The sequence below is a fragment of the Elephas maximus genome, chromosome 3 (assembly GCF_024166365.1).
Source record: "Elephas maximus indicus isolate mEleMax1 chromosome 3, mEleMax1 primary haplotype, whole genome shotgun sequence".
Lineage (NCBI taxonomy): Eukaryota > Metazoa > Chordata > Mammalia > Proboscidea > Elephantidae > Elephas > Elephas maximus.
The window spans coordinates 214,287,364-214,299,946 of record NC_064821.1 but is presented as its reverse complement, the minus strand read 5'-3'; the positions used below and the strand labels follow the sequence as shown (position 1 = coordinate 214,299,946).

General features: G+C 43.1%; 1 protein-coding gene across 2 annotated transcripts; it reads right to left on the bottom strand.

Moving 5' to 3' along the window:
* Positions 1–237: 237 nt before the first annotated feature.
* On the bottom strand, positions 238–12,136 carry SELE (selectin E). 2 transcript variants are annotated; one of them, XM_049881285.1, is made up of 14 exons: positions 12,035–12,136; positions 11,612–11,695; positions 10,452–10,835; positions 9,616–9,723; positions 9,047–9,232; positions 8,083–8,268; positions 7,805–7,993; positions 6,682–6,870; positions 6,371–6,559; positions 5,973–6,149; positions 5,287–5,397; positions 4,363–4,384; positions 4,192–4,258; positions 238–1,989 (listed from the first exon to the last, which is right to left on the bottom strand). In XM_049881285.1, the coding sequence occupies exons 2-13, from the start codon at positions 11,646–11,648 to the stop codon at positions 4,207–4,209; spliced, it is 1,830 nt and encodes a 609-aa protein (XP_049737242.1). In that variant the 5' UTR covers positions 11,649–11,695; positions 12,035–12,136; the 3' UTR covers positions 238–1,989; positions 4,192–4,206. The 2 variants fall into 2 exon arrangements, with proteins under 2 accessions (XP_049737242.1, XP_049737243.1); XM_049881286.1 differs by having other exon boundaries at positions 4,192–4,255.
* Between the last annotated feature and the right edge of the window lie 447 nt (positions 12,137–12,583).

Here is a 12,583-nt window from a genome sequence, read left to right as displayed (position 1 = left end):
TGAGGTCGAGAAGGGGAGAGTGTTGACATGTCTCAGGGTTGGCAACCAATGTCACAAAACAATATGTGTATTAACTGTTTAATGAGAAATTAATTTGCTCTGTAAACTTTAACCTAAAGCACAATAAAATAAATAAATGAATAAAATAAAATTTTAGGAAAGAGCCTATACACAGAGATTAAATACAAACACGTTTTTTATTGAGCTTCTAGTGCCATGACAATACAATGGACCTGATGTAAGCTTCAATAAATACATATTTAAAACTTCAAGGTATGTTAAATAATAATTTAAAATACTTTATAAAACTGAACACATACCACGTTTACATTTCATACAATTATTTACAATGAAGTAATATATATTTACAACATTTGAACAATTTTCTACAAAATAATAATTCATTTCCTATGTAGCCTGAGCACAATAGTGGTTTCGTTTTGTTCCCCTCCCCACTTTCTCTCTCTCTTTGTCCAGAGTCTTTCTGCCTCTTTAAAAAAACCTCTGCTGCCCTGATCCTTATCACACACCCTGTTTCTCTTGGCTCTGCCATTGCTGGTACGTTGCAGGAGTCTCTGAGCCTTCCTTTTGAAAACATGCTGAGCTGGTGGCGCTGTGGCAGCCTTTCGATTCCCACGCCCTCCGTGCTGCAGCAGCTTTGACAATTACTGGCTGAGAATTTCCCATTGCTAGTGATCCACTGATAACTGGATATTGGCTGGGAGTGTTCAACTCTGCTTACAAATAAACATAAATAGTTGCTCATCTAGGCTTTCCCTTCTTCAAGAACACCCTCAAAAAACCAAGAACACCCTACACACAAAATAAAACAAGAAGGCAATAAATATTCAACACCTTCACTTTTCCAAAATCCGGTGGGTAAATCCATCACGTGGTAAACTCCAGTCCTGCGTTTACAACCTTACATAATAAACTTGAACTCTACACACTTCGCCTTCGTAGGAGAGCAAAGCACGTACATAGTCCTGTTTATTCTTAACAAAGACATCCATGAAGTTGTACCTTCATTTGTTTTCACTTCTGCTTTTACAAAGTCAGAACATTAGGTCAGCATGGGAGCTTTTCATCACGGGAACCACATATTTCTTTAAAAATACCTGAGAATTATAAACCTTCCATTCAGTTTTTATTCTCCTGATACTACTCATGTTTAAACACTACTAAAATAGTCAAACCTTTAACAATATCTTCCCTTTTTTAAAATAAATTTACCACAGAAATACCATTAGAAATTGTTAAAAACAAAGAAATGGTGATCCAGGAAAGGAAACTGTTTCCTTATCATTGTCTCTAATAGTTATATATTTTTGAAGTCACTACAACACTTTTACTGAATAAAAACTGTGGAACATTAGCCCATATTCAATACAAGTAAAAAGAACACAGTCTCTAAGAACACTTTAAAAAGCACGGAATTCCACAGGGATAAAATAAGAAGGCTGACTTCACGACCCTTGCATGGAGCAGGGTTTCCACCTTTAACAACCCTTCTCGTGCAGTCTCCTATAAGCATTAAAATCTGCCATTTTTTCAAGTTAGTACCAGAATATTTTTGGCCAATCCGTTTCCTCTAAGCTCTTCAGAATTATTATTTATCCCCTTGACAGCAGTTGAAGCACTATGAGGGACAAAAGAAAGACACAAAGCCACAAAACACTGCACTTCTTCACTGAGGTTTCAAGGTAAGAAGCGAGAGTTAGAAAAGGAATTCTGGGCTTCCAGAGCCTCGGACTCCTTTCCCTTCAGTACCCAACACTTTCCTGATTCTGAGAATAGGAAAGAGAAACCTGAGTCTTTTCGGCGTAAGTCTGGCCTTGCCCACTGGATTTTGGACTGTTAACGTCCTTGTGAGTGCCCCAGCCCCTGCTAAGGCAGCAGATTCAGCAGGGGAGGCGAGAAGGTCAGAGATCTAAGGAGAACTGTCTGTCTGCTGTCTTCAGGGAATTGCTTCAGTTCCCCAGTGTGTTCCTGCAAAAACAGGAGTGCATGCGTCAGGACACTTAGCATTTCTGCCTACTAAAAGAAAAATCCAGCTTCTAACACAGGCTCCTGTAAACATTCTCACAAAACCAAACCCGTTGCTGTTGAGTCCAGTCTGACTCATAGCGATCCTACAGGACAGAGTAGAACTGCCCCATAGAGTTTCCAAGGAGCACCTGGTGGATTTGAACTGCCTGCCTTTTGGTCGGCAGCCTTAGCACTTAACCACTACGCCACCAACATTCTCACAGGGGTTGTCAAATATGAGTCTTGTTAAATGTCTGGCAAATTTCTAAGCACTTACTGTGCTGAGATGGGCAATAATACTGAGTCATTGCTTAGGGGGTACCGTGCCTCTGGTAAGGGTGGTGGGAAAATTTGGAAATGCAGTGTGATGAACGTCGTCAATATTGCGGGATTGTACACGTAAAAAATGCTGAAATGGCAGACGTTTTCTTATATATAACAACACATATCAGTGGCAGATGTTTGTTGTATATGTGGTATAATATATATATATATATGCAAGCCTTGGTGGAGTAGTAGTTAAGTGCCATAGCTCCTAACCAAAAGATCGGCAGTTCGAATCCACCAAGAGCTTCTTAGAAACTCTATGGGGCAGTTCTTCTCTGTCCTGTAGGGTCGCTATGAGTCGGAATTGACTTGATGGCAACAGGTATGTGCCTGTGCGTGCGCGCGTGTGTATGTATATATGTATATGTGTGTATATGTATATGCCACAATTTTTAAAAAACTGAACAAAAATTATTTATTCCGTGGGGTTATAGAACTATTATTAAGTGGCAGAGTCAGGATGCAAAGTCTAGAAGTTCACGTCCATTTCCAGAGTGCCTAAGTTCTTAGCTACTGCCCTAGCTACACGGGATAACATCACACAAGAACCGTAACATCCAAAGACATTCCTTTTCTGTCCTTTACTTTCCCAGTGGAACATGTCTGAGTATATCTGCTTGTGAGTGAGCAGAACGCTACGTCTATGAATTGCTGATCGTATTTTTATAGCCACACGGGCTATGAAAATATAGTGGATTTCTTACTCCACTCCAATTTGCTAGTACTACTTAGTATGTTACCAAGCTTATCCTGGGAATTAAATCTGTGCCTTGGAATTTGCTAATTGAAAGTTAAGATAAAATATTTTTTAAAAATAGCAAACCCTCTTTTTATAAACATGATAAGAATGATGATATAGGAATAAACTGTACCTGTCTTTTTTTTTTTTTTTTTTGTCCAAGGACCATCTTTCTATACTATTTCGATCTAATGAGGTGCATTACCCTTAAATCATTGTTATTTAAAGGATTATACTTTAACATTTAGCTCCATCGTGTGTCCATGTATCAAGGCTGGCTGTGCTATTATTGTAGCCTTTGCTACACACCCAGGCACTTCAGAGTTCTCTAGGAGTTTGAACTTTAATTACAAAGGTATAACTACAACTCTAGAGATAGGCAACTGTCAGGAGAATAAAACAGGGCTTCTCATCAGTTGGATTTTGTCTGCAACTAATCGGATAAGCAGGGATGGATAACCACAAAGCACAGTGGGAAAATCCTCCCCCAAAACTAGGCCACCAGTGGAAACACACCGCTCTTCCTTACTTTCCCTCGAAATATAGGGAATACAAAAATGCAGTTTTTAGCACAGTTTCATGGGGTAGCCCAAATATGAACATCAAAATTCTATGCAGAGGGACTGGACCCTCCAAATTCTCACAAGCATAGCAGAGTGCTCAAGAACAGAGATTCTAGAACAGACTGCCTAGGTTTGAATACTGGCTACACCACTGTCTAGCTTTGAGACTTTAGACAGGTAATTAACTTCCTGGTGCTTCATTTTCTTTATCTGCAGAGTGAGAAATATAAAATAGCTCCCATCTATATTGCACTTATAAGCCCTTTTCTCTCTATAAGTTACTTAGAACAGTGCCTAGCACATAGTAACCCTATATGAGGGTTAGTGATCATTGTGATTCTTATCATTCATAAATGGAATGACTCAATAAGGGCCAGGTCCCTTGTTCTTTGCCTCTCCTTATACAAAGAAATGAAGCAACTTTGCAGAAAATACTTTGAAAGTGGTGATTTTCCTCCAGAAATGGGCAGGTTTATAGGGTTCAAGGAGCAACAGGGCATGTAACCACAGTAGCATGAGATTATCCAGTCTTACCTGATTCCTTTGGACTTAAATTAACTCAGTTTGGTAGGTTCCATCTGACTCCAGGCTCTGGCAGCTGCTGTGGGAGGCATGAGGACACTGAGTCAAGCACTGTTTTCCAATACGAAAAGGGAAAACATGTAGAATGTGCAATAGCATGCTTTGTAAAAGGATGCAACATACCTGGCAGGCACAAATTTCCTTGCTGCAAGAGAAAGAAAACCATTAATTTGGACTAAATAATTTTTATGAACACATCAAAGCCAGAAACAATATGGCTTGATTCATCCAGGGGTTACAAACTCAGTGCCTTCGGAGCCCTTGTAATAACCAGAGTGCAGACACAGTAGAAACAGGGGTAAAGTGCACTATGCCCGCCCCACCCAGAGGTCACACAGCTACCTGACTCCAGCAAACTGGGACGGATTACCCAATAACCAAGGTATGCACGAGCTTAATTGAGTAAGTAAACCCAGCCCGTGCCTACCTTGCTTCTTGTAAGCCAGTGCGCACCCTGCTTGCTGGTTAATCCACCCCTGCCAGCAAATAGCTGTAGGCTCAGCTTGCCAGTGAACGCTTCCAATTTTCATAACAAGTCAGCAATCTGGATTTTGGGGGGAACTTTCCTATTTCATAAATATCAGAACTTAATTCAAAAATTTTTAAAGATTCCGTAGGCCAAACAAACCATCAGAGTGGCTGAACATGTCTGCACATTCCCTCTGAGATCCTCCAGAATTTAAGCCTAGATCTCAGAGAAGTCATTTTAGGAAGCATTTTGTGCATTTTCCTCAGAGTGCCAATCATGGCAGCCCCATTACACGACCCCAGTGGGCACCACAGAACTCAACGTGAATAGCAGCCTGAGCGGTAAAATGGTCGCACGACTAATGTATTTCCTAAAACTCTCCCCACTTTGAGTTGTTCTATAAGCTCTTTTCTTAAGACTTCCATTTCATTACACTGCAGCTGATTAGTGGTTATCTAATAATTAGATTCTAATCACTGTTTAAATTTGCAAAAGGAGGTCATGATGTCAATGACTCATCTTCTGAGAAAAAAATATTTTCAAGAACATATTTGGAGTACATTCCTGAATGGCCTCACCTTTCTTTCGAAGGCGCTTCAGAAGCCAGAAGAGAAATGATCCCAACGTCAGAAGGGAGGTTCCAGCTACAGAAAGTCCAACTCCCAAGGGAACACTGGACTCAGTGGGGGCTGAGGAAACAAGAAGGGGAGAACTGTCACCAGGAAGAATTGACTTTAAAGTCTTTCTGTCCTTTCCATTTGACCTTCTCCTCCATAAGTTGATAAAACAGAAAAACCATCTAGGCCAATGCATGAGGCAAAGACATGGCATTAAAGACCTTTTAGATCTTCTCCAAACCATTTTTGCAGGCTGACTGCCTACCACTGTCTGCCCACCACTGCCCACCCACCACTGCCCACCCACTGCTGCTCGCCCACCGCTGCCCTGGCAAAACTGGAACTGGCCGAGCTCTTTCACAACACTGCACCCTGGTCAATAGTGCCCACTAGCTCTCTCTCTCTTTCTCATTTCCCTTTTCCCCCTTCCTCCTCTTCCCTCTAGCTCTCCTTTTTCTAGTTGTCAGGATTCTACCCTTCCAGTCAACGTATCACCTCTCCTGTTTTTCTCTATCTGCATAAATATTCCCCAGCTTTCTAACCTGGGCAACCTTACTGGTTGGACATAATGGACAGTTAATTATTGTGGCTTGATGACTCCCCTTCCTCTCTAGTCCCCAGAAGACCACCGTCAGTCAATGCATCACCTTCACAGCTGGGCAGCATCCCAGACCAGTGTCCAGTGGCACCACACGTCAGAGCAGCAGAGCCGTTGAGTGTCCAGCCTTCAGGACATGCAAATCTACACACGGTGCCGAACACAGCCTCACCACTGCAGCTCATGTTGACCTTCCCGGGGACTGCCAGGCTGGAACACTGTACCACTGCAAAGAATAGGCACATAGATAGAGGTAAAGAAAACTCTACTGGAAAAGTTCTAGAACTGGTTTAAACGTTACAGTTAAAAGTTACAGTAAATGTAACTTATAAGCACTACTTCATTTTCAGCATGCAGGAAATTATGATTAAACCGATTGGGCAATCTAGGACCAGAAACTCCTGAGGTCCTTGATCTGTAGCCCTTAAAGTCTGAACTCAGTCCCACCTTGGCAGGAGGGGACCTCCTGTGTCCACTCTCCCTGAGATGTGCACTCAAGCTGAGCTGATCCACGTAATTCAAAGCCTTCCTCACAGCTGAAGGCACAGGAGGATTTGTAGGTGAGTTCCCCAGTAGGCGAATGGGTACACCTCACTGTGCCATGCTGGGGCTGGCTGACAGCACCACATTTCACAGCTGGAAGACACCAGAGAGCACATGAGAGGTTTGTTTGCATGTAGTAACAACAGGTTTCTCAAGGCAGCCGTGTCCCTACTCTTCAATAGCGTTCATCTTAAACAAATAAAACAGAACTCTACCTTCACATGTGGGCTTGTCACCATCCCACTCTCCTGTACGGCCACACTGGAGCCTCTTGGGTCCCTTCAGCATAAATCCCTGCTCACAGGAGAACTCACAGCTGGACCCACTTTGGAAACTTCCAGAAGGACCAGGAAGACAATTCACGTAGCCCCTCTCTGGGTTGGACAAGGCTTTGCACTGTAAAGCTGAGACATCAAAATGACATAAAATTTTGAGTGTAACTGGAGGGTACTGGGCATTTGATGAGTGAACCCAGCTCATTTTGGACAGAACAACACTCAGAAAACTTAGACTCTTCCGCACTTCCTGGACACCTGGGAAGATGGCTGTGTTTTATTGAATTCTAATATCCTCATTAATAACGGCCCTAAAGGAGAGACGTTAACAGAACAGTGGTTTCTGACACTGTCCTTCTGACATTCAAGAGAAGTTAGGGTCAAGAGAAGGATTTTATGCAGCCAAAGTGCAACTTATGGGTCCTGGATGCTTACTGAACGGGGCCAAAGAGAAAGAAAAATAAGAAGGCACCCACATAAAATTTGTCTGCTTTGCAGTTTGGCTATGATGGTGTGGCTCTTTGCCACTGACATCCTTTCTGTGTTGTATTTGGCTACAAGGAGCCCAAGGCTTGTTTTCAGTATCTCTGCTCTTCTTTCAAAGTGAATTAAATTTTAGGGCTTAAATATGTATGAACAGTGTCTGTGTATCACTCCTCATTCGAAGCATTCTGATCACCGCTAGTTATAAGTGATTTCAGAAGAGAGTTATGACAAGAGTTTTAGATTCAAATCAAGTTCTCATGACCTTACTTTAAAGTTTTTCTAATGTGATTTGCCCCTAGGTTAAGAATTCTGCTTACTCCGTGCCAATGTCTATAAAGGTATGTTAGCACAGCACAGTTAAGAGGCCGGCAAAGCGTCAGCTGCTTGACACACACAGCCCTCTCCTTGGTCAACACTGGCTCTTTTATATGTACCTGGAAAATGCAAGCTGAATGTTGCCCATCAAATCTAATTTCTCTAGTTAAAGAAGGCAGCTGGTTTCATTTTCACAGCACAAGTTGGAAGAGCGATGCTCTTTCAGAATGGGAAAGTGTAAAGGAGAGACCCTTGGGCTTACCCTCACAGATTGGGGTTTGTTGACTCCACTGCCCTTGTGCGGAGCACTCAACGTGGGCTGGTCCCTGCAGCTTGAAGTCTTGCTCGCAGGTGAAGTGGCAGGATGACCGGAAGGTGAACTCTCCAGCAGGGGAGTGGCTACAGGTCATAGAGCCATTCTGAGGCCGGCTGATGGTGCCACATTTCACAGCTGTAACGTGCACGGCACCCATTTATATTAGCAGGTCTGGTTTGCCCAGTTCAGGTATTTTACAGTAAGTATTTACAAAGCAACTTTACCTTTACATGTTGGCATCTCGTTGTCCCAGTTCCCAGATGAGGTACACTGGAGGCTCGGGACTCCCATCAGTTCAAATCCTTCTTCACAGTCAAATGCACAGGTCGTGTTCCACGGGAAGCTTCCAGAGCTTTGGGAACATTTCATGGTTCCATCGGCAGGACTTGTCAAAGCATCACACTCAACCACTGCGGATTTGAAAGAGCACCATAAACTTTACCAAAGAGTAATATTTTCATTTCCTATTGAATTGGAATTTTTAATGGGATGAGGAAGATGCCTTCAGAAGGTAAGTCCCAAAACACTACGTAAATTCTTGGGAACATCCACAGGAAAGCTTTTTTTGTTTGTTTGTTTTTACTGATATTTTCATCTTCTCTGATTAGTTTTTACTTTGACCATGCTGACTGATCTCTGAGATTTTTATTATTTACGTAAGGTAAAAATAAGTAAAAAGAATAGATTTGAATTCATGATTTATGACTAGGTATGATAAAACCATATTCTTTCTGACATACACAGGATATCTGTGTATTTTAGCCCAGCAGGCTAGAGGAAAGGTGTGTTTGTTTGTTTGTTTGTCTCTGGCTCCAAAAGATGAAGCTGAGAGAAGACACCGAGACTGTTTGACTCACGTGGCCTTAAGCTAGGGTGTTGTGTGGAAAGAGTTAAACAGGCAAAGAAGCTGAGGAGGTCACTCGGATTTCTAGAAAATAGTTCCTCTGTTTTATGTGTTCCTTCATGAACTACCAGAGCTTCAGGAACACCCATTTCAAGCTCAGAATAAAAACCTCTCTCAAACCAGGCAGGTGCTGGATTGGCTGTATTGATTGACCGAGAGAGCAAGTTTTATTAAAAACAACAACAAAAAGAACTTTCCTTAGTATTTTGAAAATAAGTGGGATAAAAAACTAAGGAGATCAGGGAGGAGTTAGAGAATGCTCTGTGCATTCAAGAGAGACTTACCACTGCAGGCGGCGGTAGGAGCACTCCATTCTCCAGAGGACGTACACCGTGTGGCCTCCGTGCTGCTGGGGAGGTGACCCTTTTCACAGGTGACAGAGCAGGAAGAATTGTAGCTGAAGTTCCCCCAGGGATGGGTGCAGACCAGGCTCCCGTGCTCAGGGGCTTTCTGTGCTTCACAGGTCACAACTGAAAAAGGAAACCCGATCACTTCTGCTCACCCTTCCCCTGGTATAAGCAGAACAAACACTGGAAACCGTAACTTGCTATGGGCCAGGCACTATATAAATATTTCATCTGCATTTGTTCACATAATCCTATCTGCAAGCCTATGAAGTTGGTCTGATCATCATCTTTATTTTAAAACCGAGAAAGCGGGGGCCCAGGGACTTTTAGGGCCTTGTCAAGGTACTAAGTGGTGAACCTGGGATTTGAACCCAGGAATTGCGACTCCATAGCCTCTGCTTTTCACCACCATTTTACACTGCCCCAGGGAAGGGAAGACATGTCGATCTGACTCCAAAGCCAGCTGAGACGTGAAGGGAGAGGTGAGAGGTGAGACCATGATTTACCTTGCTCACAGTTGAGTCCACTGAAGCCGGGGTCACACTCGCAAGTGTAGTTATTGATGGTCTCCACACATTCTCCGTGACCACTGCAGGACATGTTGGAGCAGGCAGCTGCGGGAAACAGTTCTGATGAGGGCCAGGCTTATGCCGACAGGAGGTGCATGTGAGCTTAGCATCAACAATGTGCAGTACAGATGAACTCGATGAGACAGTGCCAACGATTTTCATTTAAAGTGCTTAACAAAACGCCACATCTGAGTCTTAGGTTCATCTGTTTTAAACCCGAATGTTAACATGTGGCACTCCAGAGTTAGCTGCAGCTAACACCTAGCATACGAAATTCACATTCTGACAGATATTGGGTACAGTTCCACTCCGGCAGGTGAAGAAGTTACTAAGATATGTATCATGTGTGTACACACTCTCTGCGTATGTAAAAGCCACTTGATGGGTGGATTCCGGCTCATGGGATCCCCATGTGCGTCAGAGTAGAACTGTGCTCCATAGGGTTTTCAATGGTTGATTTTGGGAAGTCACTCACCAAGCCTTTCTTTGGAGAGTCTCTGGGAGGACTGAACATTTGGCTTAGCAGAGTGAGTTAACCATGCGCACTGCCCAAGTACACACACACACACACACACACACACACACACACAGTCTTGGCTAAATTTATACAAAGGAGCAAAAAGAGATACTTTACTCATTAAACAGAACTTTTTAAAGCTGTATATTTTAGAACATAAAGTAGCCACAATAGAGATTGGTTTTTGCCTGTTGTAAAGGATTTGTCAAGACATTCACCCTGGAAACTAGTCTCTCTGCAGCCCCAAACTCCCTACCTGTGTAGCACAGGGCCAGCTTCTTTTTGTTACAGCTCTCATCGTTCCACATGCCCTCATCCTTCCCTCTTTTGATGTAGATCTCCACGCAGTCCTCGTCGTTTTGCTTATTGTTCGGTTCTCCGGGAGCCCAGTTCTCAGCTTCTGGGGTCAGAGGCTTCTGGGTCCCTACCCAAGTCCACACACCATTGACCTTTCTGATTCCAATCCAGTAGTAACTTGGTGAGTGGCTTAATATGGAGTTCAAGTACTTGATCTCTTCTTTGTTTTGAATCGCCACTAGATCTGTGTATTGCTGACAGTACTCCCTTGCCTCATCGTACGTCATGGTTTGCACGGAGGTATGGTAGGTCCAGGCCCCGCTGTCTCGAACCAGGAGGAACGCTAGGGGGAGACACAAAAGAAATGCTAGAGGTTAGTCTTGCTGCGATTCGACTCCATCAACTGAGCTCTTTGTTTTCTTAATTGTGGTGCGTTTTTCTCCCCAGGAACCAATGGCATATATGCTTGAGCACAGTGGCCTTCGTTCGCTTTTCAGAATTAAGAAAGTGTGTGTGGAAAAACGGCATTTATTGTGAGCCCCCTCTGTGATAGTCCCTCCTGAACTCCTCCGCCATAACCTACTAGCCTACCCACTTTACAGTAGACTAATAGAATAACGAGGCTTGGCTGAGTGTGTAATATGTACCGCCGAACACTGCCTGAAGCACTGTACTCGGCCACCTACTGAATCCTCACGGTGCCTCAGGAAAATGGGCAATTTATGATCAACACTTTGCACCTGGGGAAGGTAAGACAATGAGAGGTAAATTGCCCCTGTTAGTTGCCATAGAGGTGATTCAGAATCATGGCGACCCCATGTGTGCAGAGCTGAGCTGCTCCGTAGGGTTTTCAAGGCTGTGACCTTTCAGAAACAGATCACCAGTCCTGTCTTCCGAGGCACTTTTGGATGGCTTGGAGCCACCAACGTTTCAGCTAGTAGTCTAGCGCTTAAGTGTTTCCACCACACAGGGACTCCAATTGCTCCTAGCCTAGGGCATAATACATTGGACCTAAAGGTCAGGGATGGTGCCAAACATCCCACAACTCACAAGATAGCATTCCATAACAAAGTACGTCAAGGTTGAGAAACTCTAGCCTAACTGACAACACTGACTTACCAAAAGAGAGAGCAGATAGGAAGTGTCCAGCAATCATGACCTCCAGAGTTGTTTTTCTCAAGGGGTTAGACGAAAAATACTTCTCTGGAGAGGAAAAAGTACAGAATTAATTATGGAATGAAACTCTGGGTAGCCAGTTACTCATGTCATTTTACAATTATGGCTTTATGGCAGCATTATCAGATTTTAAGTCAAGAATTCCAGTGCCACAATCTTTGTGCACATCAAAGACGTTTACTCAAATGAACAAATAACATTTCTGATTTTTCGTCATTTAGGTGAAAGAGAAAGGCCAGGTTTGTAACTAGTCAGTAGAATAAGAGCTTGCAGAAGACCTTTTATTGGAATGCCTTTACATGCCTGATCACATTGCTAACCTGTTTCACGGCCCAAGTCTGCCCCTGTGAAGACTTCTGCACTTACGCTTTCCGAAGCAGTTGGACAGGTGTCGAATCCTCTGTGCTGTGTCACACCGGCACTCCTGACGTGAAGGCAGCCAAGAACAGCTGAGCCCTGCCCCTGCTGGCGTTGCTTTATACGAGTGCTGGCTTCCTGTGCATAATAGGAGGATATGTCCAAATTGAGCAAGGAGGAATTCCCCAACAGCATCCAAAAAGTTTCCCGGGAATATCCATAAGGCTAAAAATTACAATGATGTCAGAAACTGTGCCGCTCAAACTAATTCTCCTTTGTCCGTTCCTTTATACTTTACATGCAATTCTGTTACTATGACATGAATTACGATTTTTCATTCTGATAACATAAAATGTGGGTTTTTTAAAAGTTTAAACCATTGATTATTGGCAGTATCTCTCATGTTATCATGGTAGTAATAAGAATTTTGAAACGTAAGCAAACTAAGAATAGTTTTGTTGTCCGTGGAATGCTACCCTCAATTTTTTTATCAGTAGCTGTCAATAACACATCTCCACTCACTTTTTCATTCTCACATGCCAACTCAACTCATTTTAC

Coding starts and splice junctions, on each gene's coding strand:
- SELE (XM_049881285.1), bottom strand. CDS start 11,648: ATGATTGCTGGACACTTCCTATCTGCTCTCTCTTTTG. Junction 7,994..8,082: donor CGAGATGCCAACATGTAAAG/GTAAAGTTGCTT, acceptor TGCACGTTACAG/CTGTGAAATGTGGCACCATC. Junction 4,385..5,286: donor GAAGCGCCTTCGAAAGAAAG/GTGAGGCCATTC, acceptor TTTCTCTTGCAG/CAAGGAAATTTGTGCCTGCC.